The 27,404-nt window shown below is 37.0% G+C and overlaps 1 protein-coding gene across 1 annotated transcript in view; it reads left to right on the top strand.

Moving 5' to 3' along the window:
* mid2 (midline 2) overlaps window positions 1–27,404 on the top strand; it is a 511,887-nt gene that overhangs the window by 405,961 nt on the left and 78,522 nt on the right. Inside the window, exon 5 of the mRNA XM_088648926.1 lies at window positions 14,959–15,107. Within this exon, the coding sequence (XP_088505052.1) occupies window positions 14,959–15,107 (149 nt within the window). The remainder of the gene's footprint in view (window positions 1–14,958; window positions 15,108–27,404) is intronic.

Here is a 27,404-nt window from a genome sequence, read left to right as displayed (position 1 = left end):
TTATTTATGGGTTGCAATTTAGAAAAAGTCAAAAACCGCACTCAAAATGCAATTTAGAGCTTTCTGGCAAGAGGAGACACCCAAATTCATAATGTAACATGCCACTGTTTGTGCATGAACAAAGATATACTACTATTTCCTTAGATACGCGATTAAAAAAAATAAAAACATTTTGGAATCCCCGGCGGAACACATTCCATAAGAATCAGCGCTTTTATATATCGCCTTTAAAGGTGGCTTCTCAAAATGCTTTACAGGATAAAAACAACAACAACAAAATTGTATTTCATTGCACTTTGAAAACCAAGTAATAACTTAACTATATGTGCAAATGTTTTATGATATGTCGCTGTTGTGAATGTCTGTGGAGTGTATCTTATTTGCCTGTGTGTACTGGCTCTCTCGCTCGCCCTCCCCCCCTCTCTCCCTCAATTCAATTCAATTCAAGGTGCTTTATTAGCATGACAGATGGGTACAATCAGTGTTGGGTATTTACTATGCTTTGAGATTCCACTTTTAAAGGTGATATATAAAATCCAGGCTTTAACTTGGTTTAACTCCGCAAGTCTGAGTTCTCGTGTCTGTCCTATCCGAACCCGAAAGTGTTACAATATGTATCTTTATAGCAGGTGGTGTACAACTTTTTAGCATAGATTACACTTTTCTAAAATGTATTTAGAAAATAAAAACAATTACAATCTAATCTTTCCACATTTGATCCCAAGATCCCAAGAAAAATAAATCTAAACTGGGAGAAAGTTATGCTGAAAGTTTATTAAGATACTAAGAAGACAAATATATCAATTTATGTTGCATTTGTCTGATTGTGAATCAAAAAACACATATATTTAAACACGCATTTACGATTTAAATCAAAATGCGATTTAAATCAATATAAATGTTTATATTGTAACGCATAGGTGACTATTCATTGTTATTAAAGTGACTTAAATTCGATCATGTTGTGATATTTAGAAATATAAATTTGTTTGGTGCGAGTGAGGTTTTATTTAATCTCTGACCAAGGGAAATGGTCTCTGACCATTTCATTTTTTCAAAGAAATGTTTGTTAAAAAAAGAAGTCATGGCTCCAATGGGATTGAATCACAGACCGTGTAATGTGGTATATCTTCGTTAAAGACTTTGATGGCGACAGCTCAAATATGAGAGGTACAGCTTTATTAGCTCCACATTGCGGAAATTGCTGATACTAATATTTTACTTGCGGTACCACGTGGTATTTTGAGGTACTATGCGAGAAGTTACGGTAACTCGCTGTAGGCTGCGTCAAGCGCACCGCAAAATAATGCAGTATTGCCTGCTCGTTTTGAATGGCTGCATCTGTATATCACAATATTAATAAAAACATTGACCAGATGTGAATACGGTCAACAGTGGGAGTAAAAACTAGCTTAATTCAACTAGTTTAATTTAATTAATTAAAAAAAAACTTTATTAATTCTAGTGGGGCAATTTAACGCAAACTTTTACAAAACAAACTTTAAAACAAAATTGTATATATTGTACTTATAATTGAGAATAACAAAGTGGTGTTAAAAAGACCACTGAAACTTTAATAATGTATCTAATCATTATAAATCACAATATTAATTTATTAATAATAAATAATAATTTCAAACTTTTTTTCAGTGTCATTTGTTTTCTCTGGTTTTCATAACCTTTGCTTTCTTATTAAATTGCCTAATTGTGAGACATCATTTATCACTTTTCATATGCAAAAATCTGAGATTCTAAGATGATCATGAGACAGAAAAGTCACCCACATAATAAGTGTTGTTTAAGTATCTAAAACCATTTTTATAGCTCTTAAAGTCATGCAATGTCTAAGTTAGGCAAGGTCATTGTTTCTTATTTTCGATTTTTGAAAAAAAAATCGTCTCCCCCCTTTCACCTTGCCATAACTGTGGTGGGGATGTAGCATATTTGGGGGATTGTTCAGGATTTTTTTATCTTGATTCACGCTTCCACTTTGGGTTGTTTTAGTTTGTAGTGGTCCTTTGTATTACAGGTATTACTGTATTACAGGTAATTGTAGTGTCCATCATGGCTTTCAGTTTAGAGGATTTTACTTTGCACCCTGACTTTGGAGCATTGAGAAATGTTGCAAGGCAGATGTTTTATTGATGGCGGGTTTTAGTCTGTTGGTTTACTGGGTCCGTATCAGATGATAAATTGAGGAAGGGACAAAACCCCCGACCACAAACAGGCAAAGTTGATAAAGGTGATATAAATACATTTAAAAGGGTGCAGTGTGTTAAACACAAACTCTGCTAACAGAGCCAATTTTAAGAGCAAGATGACTTTCTGCTCAATTAAATGAAAGCTATAGTACAGTCAGACAGATTTTAAATTATTTAAGCATAATTAACTGTCAAAATCACCTACTTTGCAAGCAGTTCAGGACTTCTGGAAAGGTACCTTTTTCTCTCGTGTAAACTCATCAAAGGTTTATTTTATTTATAATTTTGAAACCTTGGACAGTATGCCTCAGGGACTCATTCATACTGTAATCAATACAAAGCCCTTGTAGTGGTTTGATGGGTTTACTGAGACAATTATTAATTGTAGCAGTAATCACGAGGTTGTTCGTTGGGGCTTTTAGAAAATCAATCGTCAGAACAACTAACAACGCACACACACGGGGTCAATACACGAGATACATTTATTAATATAAACTGTGCACCAAACATATACTAGTCTGCCTGGATACGAGCGGCAGACCTTACTGTGAGGGTTATCAATATACAAGGTATATAATCTCGAAGAGATGCAAACACAAAGAGATACACAACAGAGAATATATGTCAATATATATCGTTCGGTTACCAAATCGCTAATCAGTGTTATTACCCACTGTTACTCTAAACTCGGAAGTAAATACATTACTCATGGTCAGTACCTGGATGGGAGACCTCCTGGGGAAAACTAAGGTTGCTGCTGGAAGAGGTGTTAGTGGGGCCAGCAGGGGGCGCTCACCCTGTGGTCCATGTGGGTCCTAATGCCCCAGTATAGTGACGGGGACACTATACTGTAAACAGGCGCCGTCCTTCGGATGAGACGTAAAACCGAGGTCCTGACTCTCTGTGGTCATTAAAAATCCCAGGGCGTTTCTCGAAAAGAGTAGGGGTGTAACCCCGGCGTCCTGGCCAAATTCCCCATTGGCCCTTACCAATCATGGCCTCCTAATAATCCCATCTATAAATTGGCTTCATTACTCTGCTCTCCTCCCCACTGATAGCTGATGTGTGGTGAGCGTTCTGGCGCACTATGGCTGCCATCGTATCATCCAGGTGGATGCTGCACATTGGTGGTGGTGGAGGGGAGTTCCCATTACCTGAAAAGCGCTTTGAGTGGAGTGTCCAGAAAAGCGCTATATAAGTGTAAGCTATTATTATTATTATTATTATTATTACTCATGAATTAAATTGATAACAACTTGTGTTGAGGTACAATTGAATTCTCGAGACGCAATGTAGAACATGGGGTTTACTTATCCACTGTGTTTGGATTTGGAATTTCCCGGCACGAACACCAAACCAGCTGACAGGCTCTGTTGCAGCCTCTGTTCCAGCGGTTGTCCAATGGGCGTTGTGTCGGCGTCCTCTGGCTACCGGCCAACCAGTCGAGGTGCAGCTCGGAGTAGGACGGGCGGAGGAATCTAACTGCGGCGCGCAGGGCAGTCGTTGCTCCAAGGGGATCTACCAGCAGTCCGGCTGGCTAGTAGAAAGTCTCTATGCACAGAGTGTGACCGCGAGTCCTCACAAGTCACTCTTTTGCCTGGGAAGAAACTGGTTCTTTCCCGGTCCAGCGCTGCTTCTGAATAAGCTATTCAGGTTGTCGACGAGGGTCCAACTGTAGGCTGCCGTTGATCAATCGGAGCATTCACGTTGGTAGAATTCTGAGTACGTACGGGATCCTCGGCCTCGCGCTTAGAACAAAGTCCAAGTCCTTTTGCAGACAACAGCAGTTGTCACGTGATTGTCTCTGAGGATGCGCGAAAATGGCCAAGGAGAGCCCAGAACTGAGCTTGCGCTCCCTTTTTGATCAAGACCCAGATGTGTGCTGATTGGTTGAGAGTTTGGCGGGCATTGGAGACCCACGTGGTATTACCACGCCCTGCCAGTCCCTGATTGGTTGGTCAAGGTGAGATATAAGTCACTTACTCTTGACACTTAGGAATGCAGTCCAGATGTCCATTCGGCACTCCCTAGACTGATAGGCGCCAATGGATGACCATTGATCATGATAGCCAGGCTTAGCTAATTGCATCCCCGTCTGGGAGTTTGTTTCTTATCACAAGAAAACATCTTAAATCAGCTTGCATGAATTCTTTCTCTGTGGCTGCACCACAGAGATGGAGGGTGAGATGGGGCCTCTTTTAGGAGCATACCAACGCTTAATTCTGTCTTATTAACAAGCATTGCCGCTACACCCTGCTGGGTCTTGTCACCCGATGTTTCACACACGCGAATCCCATGAAGTCAGATCCACAGATATAACGAACAGGGAGCGTACATGTCAATGAACGGCAGTATGATCACAAACCATATAAATATATACAGTACAGTGGTCTTAAAGACTACTAGAGCATGGTTTTAAATCCACTACAGTACAGTATGTGTGAAATATTCTTCATAATCAAAATTTAAGTTAAACTGCTGATTTATCCTTGCTGAAATTTGTTTTAAGACAAAATATAGATTTTGTTAGTGCAGATGTAAACCTGAAAGAGGCACATCACATTCACAACAAGTTACAGTATGTAGTGTGAATTCACGAGGCACCAGTTCTGTAGGGTTTGGGGATTTACTGGGACAATTATTAATTGTAGCAGTAAATCACAAAATGATTCTTTTAATGGCCTTAGAATCCAACCTTGCGGTATAACTCAAACAACACACACACAGGTACTAATACACGAGGATACATTTATTAATACATAGAATATGCATGTAAACCTAACATATCTTATCGTGAGGGTTATCAGAATACAAAAGGAATATATTCAGTCAGTCACGAAGAGTTATATATATCAAGAGGACATACGTTCAGTATATCATTCATTTAGACCATTTCGTAAATGCACTTGGTTATAACTTCTACATTGGATACTCAAAACAAGTACATAACTCTTAGAAATTAAATTGATATCAACTGGTTGGGATAACAATTGAATTCTCGAGCTGTAAAGCATTGAAGTTGAATACTCATCCAATCTCTGGGGATTCAGATCTCCTGCGGGCACAAAGAAACAGTTGCAGGCTGTTTCTGTCCAATCCGCGCTCTCTGGCTGCGTGCCAGGCTGTGCTGTGTGGCTTGTGATGGTGCGCTGCTGATGCTCTCTGAAGACTCGCTAGTTAGTGTTGGCTTTAACTAGCAAAGTTTGTGCACAGGAGAAAAGATGACTGTGGGTCCCAACAAGTCAGGAAGAGGACCGGTTCGTTCCTGATGAAGTGCTAGTTCTGAATAGAGATTCAGCTGTCCACAGTTCCGACCTGTTCATGAGGCTTGCTGCTGATGCTAACCTCGGGTGGATCCTCTGGTTACTCTCTGGCAACCTCTGCTCTCGACTCTTAGAACAAAGGAAAGTTCTGGCACTCTGACACACTGGCCATTACGTGATTGTCCGGGCTGAGTCTCAGGATGGTCAAGAGGCTCGCTGCGAGAATGTCCTGCCCTTGGGAGCCTTTCTGCTCCTGGGCCGTCCTGCCCTGGAATTCTCCTTTGAGATTCTTCCTTTCAGAAAAGTCTACTACAGGCTCTCTGTGTTGCCTGTTTTTACCTGGAGGAACTTCAGCTCGTTCATTGGCTGAAAGTTTCCTGGGCATCAGAGTCCCACGTGGGTTACTCGGCCCTTCCAGTCCCTGATTGGTTGATCAAGGTGAGATATGAGTCACTTACTCCTGACACTTAGGAATGCAGTCCAGATGTCCATCTGGCACTCCCTAGACAGATAGGCACAGAACAGAGAGATGGGGCCTCATTTGGGAAAGCACAGCAACACTTAATTCTGTCTTATTAACAAGCATTGCCGCTACAGTAGTTTAAATAAAAAATACACAGCAGTATTCCACTTTCTTCCTAAACATTTTAAGCATCTTTCATTTGGTTACATACTGTGGTTATTTTGGAAATGTTTTTAAGTGCTCCTTCTGACTATATTAAGTTTATATACTTCATAAAAAGTTATAATGTTTTAACCTTTTCTGTGAATACTTATCGCTTTTTAGAATTCGATTAATAGGGAATATAATATGGAATTGCGTATCTAAAGAAATTAATAGTGATATAATTATACTCGTGTAGCTCAAATTATCACAGTAGTACACGTTCTTTGGAAATGTTTGCATCAGTTTAACTCTATCCTTGTGATTATGTGTGTGGCGTAATGGCTTGAGCATTTGCTTTTCATGCTAGAGGTTGGGGATTCGAAACCAACTGTACCCATCAGTTGTTTTTTTTAACAAATAAACATTTTTTGAAAAACTAACAATAGCAAATATTATGGACACTATATTGACAATTTTTATATTTCAAATATAACAAAATGTTTGACGCTAATTGATTTATTAATAACAAAAATCCAAAAATCCAAAATCCAATACAGTACAGTTTTGGGAAATACATTTATTTGCCCTTGTCACCGGCCAAGTGACCAGGTTTGGCTCAAAAGAAACTTCCACACAGCAGTCTTCAGATGCAAACAAAACTGGATTTATTGCCAAAAAATAAGGATAACAAAAAAAAAACCCGTCACAGGAGTACTCTCCACACCTTTCCTCCAAAGCACCCTCCTCCATACTGAGCTCTCCAGTCCCTTTTATAGACCCTCCTCTTCTAAGGACCTTCCTCTTAAAGGGACTTGCTCACATTTTTGTTAACAGAGATGGGCAGATTGATCAAAATAAAGTATTTAGCCATCCCAAAATAACTTTAATAACTAATAAATTTTAACAGAGTCATGCAACTGTGATATATTCACTTAAACAAAACAACTAACCTTACATCGGTTATTTATAGATGGCTCACCAGCAACCTTTCCCTTTAAGATCATTTGTGTGATACTACAAACAGGAAAGGTGACTGGTGGCCATCTTGATCAACACAAAATAATACAATACAATACAATACTCCATTGCGTAGTGTTGGGAAACACTGCAGTGCTTTTAGGGGAACAACAAAAAGGGTAAGTATCATTCACACTTCATTCGTTTCACATACACTTTCTCAAACATACCAGAAGGATAGGGGAAGTATTGGAGTATTTCACATTTAGAAAGAAAGAAAAAATAACAAGCACTCTGTCACAGTCCTGCATCAAAGTTTAACTTATTCAGAGCTCCCTACATTACAAACTCCAAGCGTTTTGTCTATTGCTACAATATCGACAGCAATGTAGTTAAAAGGAACATGTCAAAATGGTTGATCGAGTTAACAGTCTGGGTGTGGGAAGTTTCGACTGTTTCCTGCCAGTCTTGGGTGAAAGGAACCCATCTTTCATTGGAAGGTTCGCCTATTCTACTCACACTTGAGAATATAGGGGAGAAGGAAAGGTGCCTACGGTCATTTTTATCACTGACAGAAAAAGTTGTGTTGTGTTTACAAAAAGTATGCTTAACAGAGTCGCTTGTAAGAGCAAGGTGACTTTCTGCTATCTAAACCATTTTTTACAGCTTTTAAAGTCACGCAATGTTTGAGTTAGCCAGGAACACATCATTGTATGTTATTTTTTATTTCATTTTTTAAAATAAATATAAGGCAACCAACAATCAAATGTCCTGTTTTTTCTTAACACTCATTTTTCCATACTGTAGTTTGAGTCTTTGTGTAAGCTGTACGTTCTTTTTACTTCTTAATTAAACATTTGAAACACTTTAATTTTGTAAACAAAACACGCATTCTGTACAGAAATAAAATAATATTTTCTACAGGTGTTAACAGGTTGCTGACAAAATAGCACATGGTCCACTAACCGTACACAACTGCCCAGTGATATAACTTAAATATAAACAAGATCTAGTACCTGGTGCAGTTTTTAAAATATATACTGTATATTTTGAAATAATCAAATCCCAGGCGTAAGTTCATAAAGCCAGAATTACTTAGTATCTCTAACGTCTGCGAAAAACCTATTTACTATTATCTACTGTAAAGCTTGCAATACTTTGTGGATATTCTAATTGCAGTAGGGGCAGGGTTTGTGGGGAAAAGTTTAGGCTGCAGTTGAATTGGGGATCTGTATTCTTCACACCTGAAATGTTGGTTTCTCTGAAAGTGTTTTCTTCCCTGTTTAGCTGCTCGTTTGCTGCCTATGCATGCTTACACAGCTCCCTAGGTGAATTCTCATACTTGACTGATAAAGCTTTAGAGAACGTTACATTTTTATTTTCAACAAATTGAAAATATGACATTTACATTGGTGTTTTTATTAATTTTTCACTTAAGCATATGGAAGAGTAGCACCTGTCAATGAGAGCACCCCTGCTCCCTTAGGCTGGGCAAACATTTTTTTTTAATAAATAAAAAATAAGATACAATGATGTGTTCCTGCTGAACTAAGACATTGCATGACTTTAAACTCTATAAAAACAGGTTTAAATAGTTAATAACCACTTTTTATGTGCAAAAAACAGGTGATTTTGCTTCTGCTTGATCAGCTTAGAATCTTTGTGTATACTGTAAGTTTTTTTACTGTTAGTAATCAATAATATTAAATTGACCACTTTTAATAAATTTTTGCACTTTTTCCCACATCTTGTAAAAATATATTGTCATTGTTCAAATATACATTACATCTGACTTTCAGAAAATAAGTTTAAAACATTTAAAAAATATGGTAAAATATAATTCAAAATATTTTTCTAACAATGTTAACTGTTTATAAAAATAAAATGTATTAGTTAAGGAATTGGATGGCACAGTTGTTAGCATGCTTTTTGTATGTTTTTCTTTCATAAATATAACAGTAGTACCAGATGTCTCAGTGGCTTTCAAAATTAAATTTTGCATGCAAACCTGTGAATTAGAAAGATAACTAAGCTATCCATCCATTTCTAATTGTGGTGAAGTGGATAGCATTGCTATCTTGTAGCACTGGGGCCCTAGGTTCAATTCCTGCCATCCTGTGTGTGTGGAGTTTGCATGTTCTCTCTGGGTTCTGTGGGTTTTCCCCATATGTGTGATATGATTTCCTCTCACAGTCCAAAACATACTGGTAGGTTAAGTGGCGTACGGGAAAACTGGCCCTGGTGCGTGTGCGTGCGTGCGTGCATGTGCGTGCGTGTGTCTTGTGATGGACTGGTGCTATGTCCAGGGTGTATTCTGCTTTGCGACCTTTGCTTGCTGGGATAGGATCCAAATCCTCTGTACTAGATAAAGAGATTAGAAAATGGATGGTAGTAAAGACACTGTGTGGATGGAACTATATACGGTGTTAGAAACCCACTATGAGATGGCAGCATCTCACTGAGGATAAATTATTTTATAGTGCTGGCTTAAAGAAACAGTCTTTCCACCTCTGTTGCTCATCAGTGTTGTAGTGATTCATAGCCGTTTCAGGGACTCCAAATATGTAATGTTAGTGGCTCTCTGAAGGCACCAGTTCTGTAGGGTTTGGGCATTTACTGAGACAATTATTAATTGTAGCAGTAAATCACAAAGTTGATTCTTTTGATGGCTTTAGAGTCCAACCATGCGACATAACTCAAACAACGCACACACACAGGTACTAATACACGAGGATACATTTATTAATACATAGAATATGCCTTAAACTAACAGATCTTATCGAGAGGGTTATCAGAATACAAAAGATATATATTCAATCAGTTACGAAGTGTTACATATATCAAGAGGACATACGTTCAGTATATCATTCATTAAGACCGTTTCATAAATGAACTTGGTTATAACTTCTACATTAGATACTCGAAACAAGTACATAACTCTTAGGAATTAAATTGATATCAACTGGTTGGGATAACAATTGAATTCTTGAGCTGTAATGCATTGAAGTTGAATACTCATCCAATCTTTGGGGATTCAGATCTCCTGCGGGCACAAAGAAACAGTTGCAGGCTGTTGCTGTCCAATCCGCGCTCTCTGGCTCGGTGCCAGGCTGTGCTGTGCGGCTTGCGACGGTGCGCTGCTGATGCTCACTGACCGGCTAGTTAGTGTTGGCTTTAACTAGCAAAGTTTGTGCACAGGAGAAAAGATGACTGTGGGTCGCAGCAAGTCCGGAAGAGGACCGGTTCGTTCCTAATGAAGAGCTAGTTCTGAATAGTGATTCAGCTGTCCACAATTCCGACCTGTTCACGAGGCCTGCTGCTGGTTACTCTCTGGCAACCTCCACTCTAGACTCTTAGAACAAAGGAAAGTTCTGGCACTCGGACACACTGGCCGTTCCGTGGTTGTCCGGGCTGAGTCTCAGGATGGTCAGGAGGCGCGCTGCGAGGATGTCCTGCCCTTGGGAGCCCTCTGCTCCTGGGCCGTCCTGCCCTGGAATTCTCCTTTGAATTCCCTTTAGAACAGTCCACAGAATCCTCTCCAGAATCCCTTCTGAATCTTGTTGAATCTGAATCTCGTTGCCTGTTTTTACCTGGAGGAACTTCAGCTCATTGATTGGCTGAAAGTTCCATGGGCATCAGAGTCCCACGTGGGTTACTCGGCCCTACCAGTCCCTGATTGGTTGATCAAGGTGAGATATGAGTCACTTACTCCTGACACTTAGGAATGCAATCCAGATGTCCAACTCGCACTCCCTAGACAGATAGGCGCCAATGGATGACCATTGATCATGATAGCCAGGCTTAGCTAAGTGCATCCCCCTTTGGGAGCTGGTTTCTTATCACAAGAAAACATCTTAAATCAGCTTGCATGAATTCTTTCTCTGTGGCTGCACCACAGAGATGAACAGAGAAATTAGGCCTAATTTGGGAAAGCTCAGAAACACTTAATTCTGCCTTATTAATAAGCCTCACCGCTACAGTGTCCATACCTAGTTAGTTATTTAAACAAATTGCCTCTAAATAGAAACATCTTAAGATGCATCCTGTTCACTGGGGTATTTAAATCTGCACTCAGCAATATCCAATATGTTCAGAATTTGACAGCCAGGATCCTGATCGGGTTGCATTACGCCAGTCTTTAAGTCCTTACATCATGTTTCGAGTCAACTTCAAAATCCTCATCCTCATTCAGTATCTATCTGGCTTATTATCTGTCTTCTCCCCACTTTGCAAGCATTGTCCGTCTGACCCTGGTCTTCTAGCCGTCCTCAAGAACATCTACATTCTGTGGGTGACAGGACCTTCTCAAACTGCAACCCAGAGCTCTGGATTTGTATCCCTAATGATATCAGAGTCACCTACCCTGAGTGCATTTAAATCTAACCTTTCTTTTCAGAAGACTTAGTGTCTGTATCTGCTTCTTTTTATATTTTTGGATGTACTTCTAACTGCTTGTCTTTCTCATATGTATTAACTTTGTAATCTGTGGTCCTTATAACTGGTTTTACACCTACCGTATTGCTTTGAGATGCTACTTTTAAAGGTGCTATATAAAATAAAGTTTTTATTATTGTTATAGAGAAAGATGATCAGATTTTCCTTGGTTTAGAAAAAAAGATCTAAAGTATACTAGTTTGTCACTCTTCTCACACCCTCTTTGCTAAATGGCTTTGCATACTAATCTGATCAATCTAACTACCTATTTTCTGTGTATATTATTTATTTATAATTATTCTGAAAATCTTCTTCTTGAAATGAGTCATTTCTAAATACCTGTTTTCACTGTTAACATCTTGCAGCAACTCTGCAACAAAATATACACTTAGCTCAACCTGACAGTTAATCCTGCTACCAACATTGAATAAACAAATCTTTAGATTTCTATATTTATGTCTTTATTTAATGGTTTCATTAGTGACAGAGGCTAAAATTTATTTCATGTGTTGCAAAAAACTGACTTGCTTTAACAAAACATATTTACAAATCCTTTCACCTGGCAATCTACCAGAATGCCAAACTATCTGAGAAACCCTCCATGAAACCATGTTTTTTATTAATTCATATAAGTCTCTCTGACAGAATTGCTGTTTTTTATGTGTGCTAATTTTTGCACCTGATTATTCAAGCCTCTCACTCTCTGCCAAATCTATTTATTGTTTTCATGTTCTTTTGTAACACACACCTTTCTGTGATTGTTTTTGTACATCTAAGCCTTTGCAAGTATTCCTGCATCCCTCTTCTTCTCTTCTAAATGTCTAGTCATGGATTTTTTCTGTTTGCTTATTTCAAAGTAACACCTGCTCCATTTCTAAAACTTTTCATGTGTATGTTTGTATTTTTATATTTATTTACACCTCTAGCACTTTAATGTCCTACATTTTCATTTGCTTTAATGTTTAGACTGAATTTTAGTTTAGCCTTAAAAAGCTTTTCTCTATCTTTTGTTTCTTGTCCTACAACCGTTATGATTGATTACCAAATTATTGCACATTATTGTATGTTTTGAAGACCTTGATGGGAACTGATTGAAATGTCAGAAATGATTTTTTTTCCATGAGTATTTCTATTGGGGAAAAAGTGTGCATTTCCTACATTGCTTTATTTGTCAAGATTTTAACTTTATATTTAGGCTCAGATTTCAACTATAAAATTTACACTGATTACTAGCAGTAAATGGATTAACTTTTTTTCGTATGTGGCTCTCCCTACTGTGATTCGGACACAGAACAATTAAAGATAGCAACAAGTCAGGCACCAAGAGGGGGTACGGGGGCGTCTTCCCGCCAAATAGAAGTTGCTTAAGCAACATACTCATACGACATACACATGTCGTGTAACTGACAGTTTGAGGTAGCCTATCATGTAAATTTCACTTTGTTGCTGATAGGCTAATCTTTCGAAACTCAGTCCCTAAGTCCTATGGCTGATTTTCTCTCTGTTTTGGTGGTTAAACGCAAGGATCACAGGCACTTCCATGTTAACTGGGATGTGTAGTTTTCAATTCAGTTTGAATTATAACTGTGAGGGCGCGCCAAACATTTTTGGTGCTGTCGTCTCCACTTTAAATGTACCCCCCTCGTGGAAGAATTTGATCTTGAACATTTGCCCAGCGAGGGAAAGGGAGGGAAGGGAGTAATGTTTGCCCCCCATGGACTGACAAAGCAATTGGGAAGTGTAAACTATATTTAGCCATTGCAAGCCACTGCAGCAGCCAAAAATTTTCCTTGATGGTAACTGTAACAAATTGTCACGTTTCACATCCTTGAGAAACAATCATGACTTTCTCATCCAATCAAAGGTTTGATATTTTTTTTTATGTTGAAACTATGATCTTGACATGCAGGTGTGAAGTAGAGTTAACAGCTTCAGATTTAAAAGGTTATAAACAATATATATTCTGTGTCATATTAACATTGGAATGGTTTTACAAGTGTAAAAAGAGGTGTAACACAACGTGTATCCTTTATAACTCTTCAGTTTACAGAGAGATTTCGCCAGAGCCTCACAACATTGTCCAATAATACTCTTCTTGTGTCTAATTTTTAGTTTAGCAGGATTTGCGCGATAAGCATGTTGTTTAATGGGGATGACATTACCCACGTCTTTACCACTGTACAACACTTGTTTGAGTCGGAGTGTCTTGTAATAAAACAGAGCGCTTTCCAATACATATACTGTAAATACTTCAGGTGGGTAGCTGTTCATGCACTTAGCCAATAGGAGGGGTGAGCGTCACTGGTTATTGTCCTTTCAATGCCATTTTGTGCAATTACACAACTGGAGATTGCTTGTCTGATCTGGCCAGTAGAACTGGATTTAACTCCCATAATTGACAGTATTCACTGTCATTCATTTAATTAATGTATTATTTATATTATTTTCATATTTACACATACTTATTGTGATACATATACACATGTATGATTAATAAAGATGTCAACAATACAATATAAATCTTATTTATTTTATTTAGACATTACAGAAAGATACTATATTTTTTAAAAGTTCAGAAAGCACATTGGCCTGGACGCAAGCCCAGGACCTTCCAGCTTATAGGTGACAATGCTACCATAGGACCAAATCAACACTCAAGCATTTCATTTTCCATTGCAACAATCACGATAGCAAAATGTAGTGAAAACAAAAATGTTTCCACATAACCACAGGTGAACGAGTTCAGGAATTCAATGCAGATATTTACTAATACTGAGAAAGTGGAATACACTAACACTACCAGCTATATAAATACATTGTATTAATATCCAAATTAATACAGTTAATGACATTCAGAAACTGTTTTAAAATTTCTTTAGTCACATGATTCCATCTTAATATTCAATATTAAGGATTTAAAAAAGGTTAAAGCATAATAGTGTTTTACAAAGTATATAACCTTTACATAGTTAGAACAATCACATTTACACCTTTTAAAAAATAACCACAGTAAGTGACCGAGTTAAAACAAGAGTATAAAACACAATTAAGTGATTATTAAAAAAGTAGTTCCTCGTATTTTCCTACATTCTTCCATGAATTTCTGAAACACTGTATTACTATTGGTTCTGTTGTACAAAACATACATAAAACCCTGAATATCTGAGCAGTGTCTGCTATATTAAAAATGATTTACATATTCAATGTAAATGCAAATATTGTCAGTGTTGTGTCCTTATCCTCAAAGTAATAGATAATAAAGAGTTTTTATGCATATTACTACGCTGGAGTAGAAAGACACCCAGAGGTTTGTTATAACCTCTCAAAGCTACTTTACCTAGCTAGACTTACAATCAGACATTTACCTTCCCTGGTTTTGGAGGATAATTATTAATGGTTTGATAAAGGAATTGGAATTGGGGAAATTATTTTAATTATGGGACATATTTTTCTGCCTCCTTCTGATTCCTTCTTTCTTTTTCATTTACTTTGTAAGGTGATGAAGCTCCGTAAACTGGCACAGCAGATTGCCAACTGCCGTCAGTGTCTGGAACGTTCAAGTGCACTCGTCATTCAGGCAGAGCACAGCCTAAAAGAAAATGACCATGCCCGCTTCCTGCAAACAGCCAAGAATGTAGCTGAAAGGTGAGATACTCTTCATATGTAGTAGTAGTAGTAGTAGTAGTAGTAGTAATAATAAAAGTTTATTTATAGAGCACATTTCATTCAATTAGCAACTCAAAGTGCTTTACAAACTAAGCATAAAAATAAAATCTTAAAATTAAGAGAGATACTTTCAGCTGTAAAGGAAAACACAGTAATACAGTTAAGCAACATAAATGTCAATTTATGGTTGAAAAAGAAATACATAGAAATTAGGAAAGTTGTAATAAAATAAGAAAAATAAAAGATAAAAAAGAAAGATAAACAGAAAGATCAAAGAACCATTTTGACTAAAAGATACATTAAAAAGATATGTTTTCAGATGTTTTTTGTAAACAATATACCGAGCCTGACTGCCTAAAAGTGGTAGTGAGTTCCATAATTTAGAAGCATAAAAACAAAAAACAGCCTCTCTCCTCTTTCTGTATTTCACGTTGGTCTTTGCAGAAGACCAGTATTTGCAGATGTCAGGTCATGTATAGGAACATATAACGACAGACATTCAGTAAGGCACATAGGTGCTAGGCCATTTAGAGCTTTAAAAACAAATAAAAGAACTTTAAAATCTATCCTAGATAATACAGGTAACCAGTGAAGTTCTTTCAAAACAATACATGTACTTCTAAAGCAACGTTTCCTTTACTTTATGGTGTGCAGTTACTCATTTGGGTATTACAATGAACATAGAAAATTAATGCTGATTTTTTTCATTCTTTAATGAATCTGCCCATTAAAAAATCTGAACACAAGTTTAAAGTATCCTCCTAAGGATGTTTTGGGTGAAAATATTGCATGAAAATATTTTTTCTGTGGAATCATGATGTGGCCATCAACATTTCACTTTTGATAATGCAGGTGTCTCTATAGAAAAATACATTGCTAAAGAACTATATGTACAACTTATAGGTGCTGTGGGCAGTATAGTTATTAACCTTTTCAAGGATTTAATTAATTTTTATGTTTATGCAGTGATGCCCAAAACTAACAACTTCTTGTATCCAAAGTTTGGTGATTTCTGTACAGTTGTTTTAGAGTTGCATGATTTCTACTTTGGTTCTCGTAAAAATAATGTAGTGCCTGTCCTAGTAGTACAGATGCAGCCATTTAAAATGCACGGTAAAACCCTGTAACACACGAAATAACCCACAGTTCACTGCGGTGTACTGTGGTAAGTGATTTGGCTGGCCAAAATGACCAACAGGGGCACTTGTGGTGCATTGGTTGTTAGTGAAACGATTTACAGATGCAGCCATTCAAAGTGCGCGGTACAGACACCGCAGTACAGATACCGCAGGTATGATGACACGCGATACCGCAGTGCGTGATTGGTTGACCGACAGGGGCACTCGTGGTCCGTTGGTCTGTCGTAGAAAGACTTACTGTAAACGTCTTTACTGTGCCCGTTGTAGATATTGAATTTTACCACTGAAGGGAAATCTTAGTAGCTGAGCATAAAAAGAATAGGAGCATACTGTAACGCGTGTGAAGGCCATAAACGATATTAATTTTGGAACGTAAACATACAGTATATGGCTGGTCTTGGTACTTTAAAGAAAAAAATACACACCAGTATTCCATTTCTCCCTAAACATTGTAAGCTTCGAAGTCTTTAACTAACGTGATACCGGAGTCAACAAGCATACTTTTAGAATTTGATTAAAAGGGAATATAATATGGAATCGCGCATCTAAAGAATTTAATAACGGTATGATTATATCCGTGTACTGCAGCAGGACTGTGTAGGGCTGTTTCGCCTACCTGATCATGCGAGCTGTCTTGTAGCCTACTGGTCTAGGTGCGTGACTACCAACTGGCAGGTTGTGTGTTCAAATCCAGCTGGTGCTGGACTTTTCAGGATGAGGATGTTGTAGTTCGTCTTGAAAAAATGTTACGAGTACATCATCTATCAACAATTACACAGGTTCTGTTTCCATATTGCGGATTTTGGTTACGTAATATTATTTTCTAGATTTCACGTTGTGAATATGATGGGATGTCTGATGGGATGTTTCTAAAAATCCATCCTCTGTAAAACGTCTTCTCTAGTTGTCCTGCATATGTATTCGCTAATGAAGCTGTGTGTTCTGAGCCTAGATCTCTACATTTCTGTATGAACCAGCTTAGAGGGCTAAAGACAGCTTGTGTTTAAATTGAGTGTAAGGCAATTTATGCTTCTAAAGTCATGGTCAGCATTTATCTTTGTACTGTGCTGTAAACTTGTTCTGTGCCAAGTCACATTATTTTATAGCGTTTTTAAAGCGTTATCAAATACGGTGTTACTGTAGTTTACTGAGTCCCATGTCACATGGTCTGTGATTGAAACCTGTAAAACCGGTTTAATTCATCACAGCCAGCACTCTTCAGGTGTGAGGGTCTTCTGCTCAGAATGAAACGCTAAAATGTTTGTGTATATTCTAATGGTAGTGGGGGCGGGGTGTGTGGGAACAGGTTTGGTTGAAACATTTTCTCTGAAAGCATTTTCTTCGCAGTTTAACCGATCTTGTTACAGCATGTTACAGTTTACTATTATTAACCATATTAATTTTAAGTGCTTAATGTAAAATCTTGTAAAAATATATTTTCATTGTTCAAATATACATGAAGTCTGACTATCATATAATAAGTTAAATACAAAACTAAAGAAAAAATAGGGTTAAATATAATTCAAAATATTTTGCTAACAATGTTAACTGTTTATGAATAATAAAATGTATTAACTAAGGAGTAGGATGGCACAGTTGTTAGTATGTTTTTTGTTTTTTTTTAACCCAATCTCCGGGAAACCATTAGTACGATGGTGAATCGGAGATTCTCAACCCTTGCTGCGTACGACTGGAAAAGAATTCGTGATCGGATCAACGAAATGCTTCGTAGGAGGAGGCGGTCTTTTCCTCTTGTCTAACAGTCTGTCCACAAACAAAACATTCCTGTTAGACAAGAGGAATTGAAAAAAAAATGAAAACCGGTGTGTGTGTCTCTCCCTGCTGGATGTCCCTCTCACAAACTGCTAAATGAATAAAATAATTTTATTGAAAACGAGTTTGCGATTGTCTGGTCTTTAAATTCTGGAGATACGCGATTCCATATTATATTCCCTTTTAATCAAATTCTAAAAGTATGCTTGTTGACTCCGGTATCGCGTTAGTTAAAGACTTCGATGCTTAAAATGTTTAGGGAGAAATGGAATACTGGTGTGTATGTTTTCTTTAAAGTACCGAGACCAGCCATATACTGTATGTTTAAGTTCCAAAATTAATATCGTTTATGGGCTTCACACGCGTTGCAGTATGCTCAGGCACTAAGTAAAAGGAGATGCTTCGTATTGCTTGACTAATTTTAAACACTAAGTTATAAATATAAAAATTGCAGGCGCTGCTCTGGTGCGTCGGCTCCTACACAGTGCCTGTCTGCCGTAAGCGTTACAATATACATACAGTACCCAACACTGCTTGTACCCATCTGTCATGCAAATAAAACACCTTGAATTGAATTGAATTGAGGGGAAAAGGGGGGGATACTAAAGCCAATACTGGCTCAATGGGCTTTGACGTGCTAATGCGTTGGTTTAACGGTCCGGGTGTGGCAGGCTTCCAATGTCAACTCGACTCGATTAGAAGACAATGAACGTATTTTAGCCCTAAATGAATTAATAGCAAACATGGTTTACATAAAATACATTTTTCCAAGAAAGTTTATGATAATACGATCTATAGTTGAAATCTGAGCCTACTTTAAAAATAAAGGAAAAGCATTTTCAGAGAGCAATCACGCTGTGTTTATGTAGAAAAAGTGATTAGGTTTATGAGCAATCTAATTACCTATTCGCTTAAAACGCTATATAAAATAAAGTTTATTTAGAGATGAATGATCAGTGTCGCAGTTTAAATAATGTGAGTCAGGAAACTAACACAGCGCCACCGGATTTAATAACGCAATAAAAACGCTATAAAATAATGTGACACAGTACAGCACAGTACAACAATACTGACCATGACTTTAGAAGCATAAATTACCTTACACTCAATTTAAACACAAGCTGTCTTTCTGTATGAACCTCTAAGCTGGTTCATACAGAAAATGTAGAAATGCATAAGCCTGATCATGATTAAAAAACACATAATTAAACACGCGTTTGCGATTTAAATCAGAACACGATTTAAATCAATATAAATGTTTATATTGTAACGCATACTGTCCAGCCTCCATTTCTCTATAAAAATTTACTGTTGCACACACACACACAATAGAAGCAGGAACCGCTGTCAGAAGGGAAGATATGTTCAAAATATCGCAAATATCGATCATGTTGCGATATTTTGAAATATAAAAGTCAATTGATTGTCCATAATATCGCTTACCTATTTTTTCGAAGAAATGTTTGTTAAAATAAAAGTCCAGCACCAGCTGGATTCGAACACACAACCTGCCAGTTGGTAGTCACGCACCTAGACCAGTAGGCTACAAGAGAGCTCGCATGATCAGGCAGGCGAAACAGCCCTACATAGCTCTGCCGCAGTATACGGATATAATCATACCGTTATTAAATTCTTTAGATACGCGATTCCATATTATATTCCCTTTTAATCAAATTCTAAAAGTATGCTTGTTGACTCCGGTATCACGTTAGTTAAAGACTTCGAAGCTTACAATGTTTAGGGAGAAATGGAATACCGGTGTGTATTTTTCCTTGTGATATTTTAAGCTCTAGTTGAATGATAGGTGTCGCATTTTAAATCATTTTCGTAGCTAGAAATTATGAAACGCCCTGTTAAAAGCAAGGAAGTTTTTATGCCCCGTTGAAGTAAAACAAAATGCCTGACAAAGTATGGCTTGGACAGATTCCAAGTGCTTGTACAAATGTGCTAAAGAAATTATACTTTGAGTATACAGCTTGTCCAAAGTCATCCATTATTAATACTATTAGTAATATCTTCAGTAAAGGCTTTGATGCATAAATATTTCTGATAAAGGTATTGTGTACTTTTGTCCAACTGAGCAATCTTGCTTTCATAAAATATACCAACATTTTAATGACTGATGATTAACATGCTGTAATACACAGTTCAAAATTAAAGGCTCAAATGCTGTACATGAGAGGTTAAGCTCCCCCTGGCGGTTTTACAAGGCGACGCCGGATAGTTAGTCACGTGACACACGTGAAATGCGTTTTACCGCGTGATACTGTGACACGCCCACCGGGGTATGCTGCGAAATACCTCACCCATTTTGAATGGCTGCATCTGTAATCATTTAATCTCTTTATTGTGCATATTTTCATCTGCTTAGCATTGAATATATATATGGAGTTTTAAAACTAAAGCAAAATTTTAGTAGCTGAACATAAAATGAAGAGGAAGCATAACGCGTCTGAAGGTCATAAACGATATTAATTTAGGAACATAAACATATTATGTAAACTGTATATGGCTGATATTAGTAGTTTAAATAAAAAATACACACCAGTATAACACTTTATTCCTAAACATTTTAAGCGTCAAAGCGTTTCATTCGGTTACATATTGTGGTTATTTTGGAAAAGTTTTTACGTGCTCCTTCTGACTATATTAAGTTTATATACTTTATAAAAACTTATAATGTTTTAACATTTTCTGCGAATACTTACACTCGTTATTACAGTAAAATTACACATACTTTTTAGAATTTGATTAATAGAGAATAAAATCAGGAATTGTGCATCTAAGGAAATTATGGTATTAATTTAAGGGTCTAAATATATGTATTTATATAGCTGGTAGTATTACTGTAATCCACTTTCTTTGTAAACACGTTTTATTTTTCATTTGACTCATTCACGCATGATAAATTGTGAGAGAGTGATAGATGGAGACAAGATGGAGGTTGTCAAAACAACATTCCCCAGAATGTAGTGGGAAATAATGTACCACCCTCAGTCACCCAGCCATCTGATGCACTGTATCAGAGAGAATGACGGATGGATTAGCCCTTTAAGAGTACAGTTCACACTGTAGGATATGTATTCGACGCTCCAGAGATGTCACACTTTACTGTACATGTCAAACCGGTTGCTTTCCGTTACTGATGCGCTCCCATAGCTATTTTTTTTTCCATAGCCTCCGCTTTATCATTTTTACAGTATGCCTATTCCAGAGACATTTTCATTGTCGATAACAATGCGGGGAGAGCGTGTAGATTCCAAAACACTCTACGGCAGCAGAAGTGAGCAATTACCTGCTCGAAAACAAATGTGTTCCCAAAAGCATATACTCCACAATTATCACAACATTTGCAAACATTCCCGATACGTAACCACGTTATGTACTCTGCATTGTTCTATTTTATACTGTGACAGGAGAATACACACTGTGTTAATTATTGTTGCTACTGGGATTTGAGCTTTGAGTCGCCTACTTACTTCTTTGAGTAGCTTGCAGAGAAAGTCATTGCCCTGCTTTTTGTCTATCACTTAATAAAAAGGTCAATGTAGAACACGTCATTTGTTACTGTGAACGTATTTTGGGGCATTTATAATAGAGAATCCCCATTATCCCCATTTTGATTAAAATCACAAAGGTGTGTTTAATTAAGTCCCTTAATTAAATTTAAGCATAGCTTTCTCACCATTTCTCATACCATCGTTAAACAAAGCAGGAGCATATTGTACTTCCTCATGGGATCGCACATAGAAACATTAGACTGTAATTGTTTTTATTTTTTTCACAAATTTTAGGAAAGTGTCATCTATACAACAAAGTTGTATTTATGTAATACCACTTGATAGTTATATTAATAGAGTTAAGAATTCAAGTTGTATACTGTTTAGACTTTTAATCATTTTAAAATATTACAGCATGTTAAAAGTTAAACATGAAAAAGTATATATATTGTTTTATATTATATTTTATAAAAGCAAGATTACTCAGTTGGACAAAAGTACACAACCTTACAACATTCATCATACATATTTTAATTATGCATAAATACTGAGATGGACAGTTTTAGTAAATATGTTGACATATTTTTGCCAGATAAAATTCTGCCAGAGCCTCACAACATTGTCCAATAATACTTTTCTTGTGTCTAATTTTTAGTTAAGTTGGATTTGAGCTACAGTATATTATGCATTTTTTTTTACTGTGATAACGAGCGTATCTTAGTATAGTCAGAAAGAGCACATAAAAACATTTCCAAAATAACCACAGATTGTAACAGAATGCAACACTTTGACTTTAAAATGTTTAGGAGGAAAGTGGAATACTGGTGTGTATTTTTTATTTAAACTACCAATACCAGCCATATACAGTTTACATAATATGCTTATGTCCCTAAATTAATATAGTTTATGAGCAATCTCCGGGAAACTAAAGTGGTTCCCAGGCACAAGTAACTTCATAATGCAAGAAGGCATTATGCTATACAGATGCAGCCATTCAAAGTGTGCAGTACAAACCCATACTGCACGCAACTACCTACGTCATACCACGGTACGTGATTGGCTGGCACTCGTAGTGCAATGGTCAGTAGTGAAAAGATTTAATAATTTAATCTCTTTACTGTGCACATTTTAATCCACTTAGTTTTGAATATTTATATGGAATTTTACAACTAAAGGGAAATATTAGTAGCTGAGCATAAAAGGAAGAGGAGCTTAATGCGTCTCATGATCATAAACTATATTAATTTAGGAACATAAACACATCATGTAAACTGTATATGGCTGGTATTGGTACTTAAAAGAAAAAATACACACCAGTATTCCACTTTCTCCCTAAACATTTTAAGCATCAAAGTCTTACATGTGGTTATTTCGGAAACGATTGTATGTGCTCCTTCTGACCATATTAAGTTTATATAGTTTGTGAAAAGTTATAATGTTTTAACATTTTCTGCGAATACGCTCATTATCGGAGTAAACAAAAGCATACTTTTAGAATTTGATTAATAGGGAATATAATATGGAATTGTGTATCTAAAGAAATTAATAATGATATAATTATATTCATATACTGTAGCTCAACAGTAGTATAAGACTTTCTATTGATATTTGTATGGCTGTTTCACTGCTTTCCGCATGTCTGTGGCGTGATGGCTAAAGCTTGTGCCTCATAAACCTGAGGTCCGGCTTCAACCCCTGGTGTCGCCATTAGTTTTCTTTTAACAAATAAACATTTCTTTGAAAAACTAAAATAGCAATTATTATGGATACTATATTGACATTTTTTTATATTTCCAATTATCACAACATGTTAAAAGCTAAGTCATTTATTAATAACAACAAATAATTTCAATTTTATTACTGACAATAAATATTATCAACACTATATTGAATTTGTTGGTCTTTCTAAATATCACAAAACATTAAAAGTTAAGTGATTACCATTTTCCATGAATACAGATGCAGCCATTCAAAATGCGCGGCCGATACCGCATTATTTTGCGGTGCGCTTTACGCAGTCTACCGAGAGTTACCGGTAAATACCGCTAGTTACCGTAAATTCTCCTATAATACCGCAAGCAAAATAATAGTATCCGGAATTTCCGCAAGGTGGAGCTAATAAAGCTCAACCTCTCATGTCACCATCAAAGTCTTTAATGAAGATATTACTAATAGTATTAATAATGAATGACCTTGGACAAGCTGTAAACTCAAAGTATTGCCCTGGTCCACATTCTTTTTTTCATTGACCGTCTTTGTAAAAGTAACAACACAGCATTTTGTAATCACGCATTTGTTTCCAATCATGCAAAGTACAGTAATTTTTGAGAATCGATTCACCATGCCTTTCACATGCTCATAAAAGAGATTGATTTAGGAACATAAACATATTACCGTATGCAAACTGTACTGTATACAGTATGTATATGTATATTTAATGTCTTAATTGTGACCGTTTAAGTATTGAATATTTATATGGAATTTTACCACTGAAGGGAAATCTTAGTACCTGAGCATAAAAAGAATAGGAGCATACTGTATGGCAGTGTGAAGGCCATAAACGATATTAATTTTGGAACTTAAACATACAGTATATGGCTGGTCTCGGTACTTTAAAGAAAATATACACACCAGTATTCCATTTCTCCCTAAACATTTTAAGCATCGAAGTCTTTAACGAACGTGATACCGGAGTCAACAAGCATACTTTTAGAATTTGATCAAAAGGAAATATAATATGGAATCGCGTATCTAAAGAAATTAATAACAATATAATTATATTCATGTTGCAAAAAAACTGCAACGGACATAAAAACTCCCTTGCTTTTAACAGAGCGTTCCATAATTTCTAACTACGAAAATTATTTAAACTGCGACACTTAACATTCAACCAGAGCTCGAAATATCACAAGGATCCTCAAGAGCACACCAAAGACTGTATTAAAATAATCGCGTATCTAAAGAAATTAATAAGATATAATTATATTCGTGTACTGCGACTCTCTCTTTATGTGACTTCCCTTGTAGCCCACTGGTCTACATGCTTGTTACCAACTCACGGGTTGTGTGTTCAAATCCAGCTGGCGCTGTGACTTTTCTTTTAACAAACATTTCTTCAAAAAAATAGAATAGCAATATTATGGACAATCAATTGACTCTTATATTTCAAAATTCAAACACAACAACATCATCGAATCTAAGTCATTTTTGATAACAATGGATAGCGACCTTCTTCCCTTATGACAACGGTCCCTGCTTCTGCTTCCTGCTTCTATTGTGTGTGTGTGTGGGAGGGGGGGGATCCTTTCAGATCTCCCTTCAGATTTAAAAGGTTATTAATCATATCTTCGGTGTCGCATCTTACCAGTGCAGCTGATCTTTTGCTGCCTGGGTGGGTCAACTATCACAAAGCTTTAGAGAACCTAACATTTCTATTATCAACAAATTGTAAATTTGTAATAGAGTACATTTTTATAGAGAAATGGAGGCTGGACAGTATGCGTTACAATATAAACATTTATATTGATTTAAATCGCGTTTTGATTTAAATCGCAAACGCGTGTTTAATTATATGTGTTTTTTTTAATCATAATCAGACAAATGCAACACAAATTGATACAGTATCTTTGTCTTCTAAGTATCTTAATAAACTTTCAGCATAGCCTTCTCCCCATTTAGATTTATTTTTCTTGGGATTTTGGTATCAAACGTGGAAGGATTAGATTGTAATAGTTTTATTTTTCAAATACGTTTTAGAAAAGTGTAATCTATTCCTGCCCAGACTGTATGCCAGCTTCACTGTGGGACAGCCGCACTGGTCGGCGGCCTACCAAAACCCCGCCCCGACCACTTTCACTCCTTTCCTGCTCTTCCCCGTGCACCCCAGCCGGGTGCTCTTCGGCCTCTGCCCGGGGCAAATGTATATTTAGATATTTACACCTGGCGCAGCACCGAGGGAGCATCTGCATTCATAACTTTTTAAAATTAGTCAAGCAATATGAAGCATCTCCTTTTACTTTTAAGTCCCTTAAATACATTGAGCACAGCTTTCTCACCACTTAGATTACTTTTTGATAACACCCTTACACAAAGCAGAAACTTCTTGTATTTTCCGTGGAAAGTGGAAAGATTACAGATTTAAATCGTCTTTAATTTTGTTACGTTATACGTTTTAGGAAAGTTTCATCTATACAAACACCACAAAACTATTCTCGATTGTATTTCTGAATGTTATGTTACACCTACAGTAGTTCACTGCTTTAAATACATCGAATTAAGAAAGTTAAGTGTAGCACTTTAGATCTTTTTTTTTGAACCAGGGAAAATCTGATCATGTTTCACCTATAACAATAATAAAAAACTTTATTTTACATATCACCTTTAAAAGTGGTATCTCAAAGCAATACAGTAGATGTAAACCACAGATTACAAAGTAAATACCCAGACAAACACAACTTGTTTGAGTCTTTCCTCTTTGTTTTTTAGCCTTATCATGAGGCATGTGTTGGTTTTTCTGTATCTCCATCCAAGCCTCCTGCGCGCTCTTCTTATCGATGTCGGACTAACGGTCACACCGAGGTCAGCCCATAGCCGTCTTTGGACTTGCATCGCCGGTAGCTCATCATTTTCATCAGTCAGTTTGTCGATAGCTCGCACAATAGGACTTGAAAAAAAAGAGATCAAGAGTTAGTTTTAAAAATAATGTGCGTAGTTGTATTTACATGCAAGAAAAGTATTTTTAGAAAGGTATTTACCTTTGAATCGTCCTCGGTTTAGATTGTCTTTGCCTCCTCTCCCCTTTATAATGTCGTCTCACTGTGCCTTCAGAAACGAAGATGTCCATCGAAGCAAATGCTGTACAATGTCCCGTGTTGACTTCCCGTTTCTTTTCATCTTCATTATTTGGTGTGAGAAAGTCTTCGTGATTTTGGCCATTGTCCGTCTCCTTACCAAAGCGATACAGTGGTGCAGCTTGAATTCTGTATCTATATACTGTATGGTATGGTACAGATAAAACTTACACCATACCCATGAGCTAATACCAGGACACCAGGAAATGTGTCTGATGCATTAGCAAGTTAAAACAATTGCGTCGAAAACCTGGGCGTAACAGCTGTCCCTTTTTCTGATCACTTGCTCTCTGGATACACGTCTCACCTGTCCTGTTCTTTGTTTTCCTAATTTGCTGATTATGCCTGCTGCGATCCTCTCCTACCCTCACACCTAAAGAAGACTATTGTAAATTTCTAGACGTGGTTCATTGTGCAATTAACCCTTGTATGTGCTGTCATCAAGGTGATATCACATAAAGGTTATACTGCTATTTAATTGGATACGAGATTAAAAAAAAAATTGAATCCCCGGCGGAACACATTCCATAAGAATCAGCGCTTTTATATATCGCCTTTAAAGGTGGCTTCTCAAAACGCTTTACAGGATAAAAACAACAATAACAGCAACAACAACAATATTGTATTTCATTGCACTTTGACAGAGCGTCCTTAAATCAACTGTTGACTCTTCTCTCTTTACAACTTGTTTGGAGTGACTGAGCTCCGCTCTGTACCACACAATGATCACCCCAGAGTCTCTGCCCCGGGTGATTTGGGTTTTTTTGGCAAAAAACTCTCTCTCGCTTGCCCTCCCTCCCCCCCCGTGTATTGTCTGTTTTTTTGTGCTGTCCTTTGACAAAACAAGGCTCGCCAGATAATGTGAATCGAAACCTGTTTTTCTAGCTTTTAAAGTCGTGCGATATGTAAGCGGGAACACATCATTATATCTTACATATGAAAATACACCTCCCAAACAATCGCAAACGTGTTTTTAATAAGATGCTTTTATTCACTCATAATCCACAATTTCAG

This window comes from Lepisosteus platostomus, chromosome 10 (assembly GCF_059453375.1).
Source record: "Lepisosteus platostomus isolate fLepPlt1 chromosome 10, fLepPlt1.hap1, whole genome shotgun sequence".
NCBI lineage: Eukaryota > Metazoa > Chordata > Actinopteri > Semionotiformes > Lepisosteidae > Lepisosteus > Lepisosteus platostomus.
The sequence above is the reverse complement of the archived record's forward strand: the minus strand, read 5'-3'. Positions and strand labels throughout refer to the sequence as shown.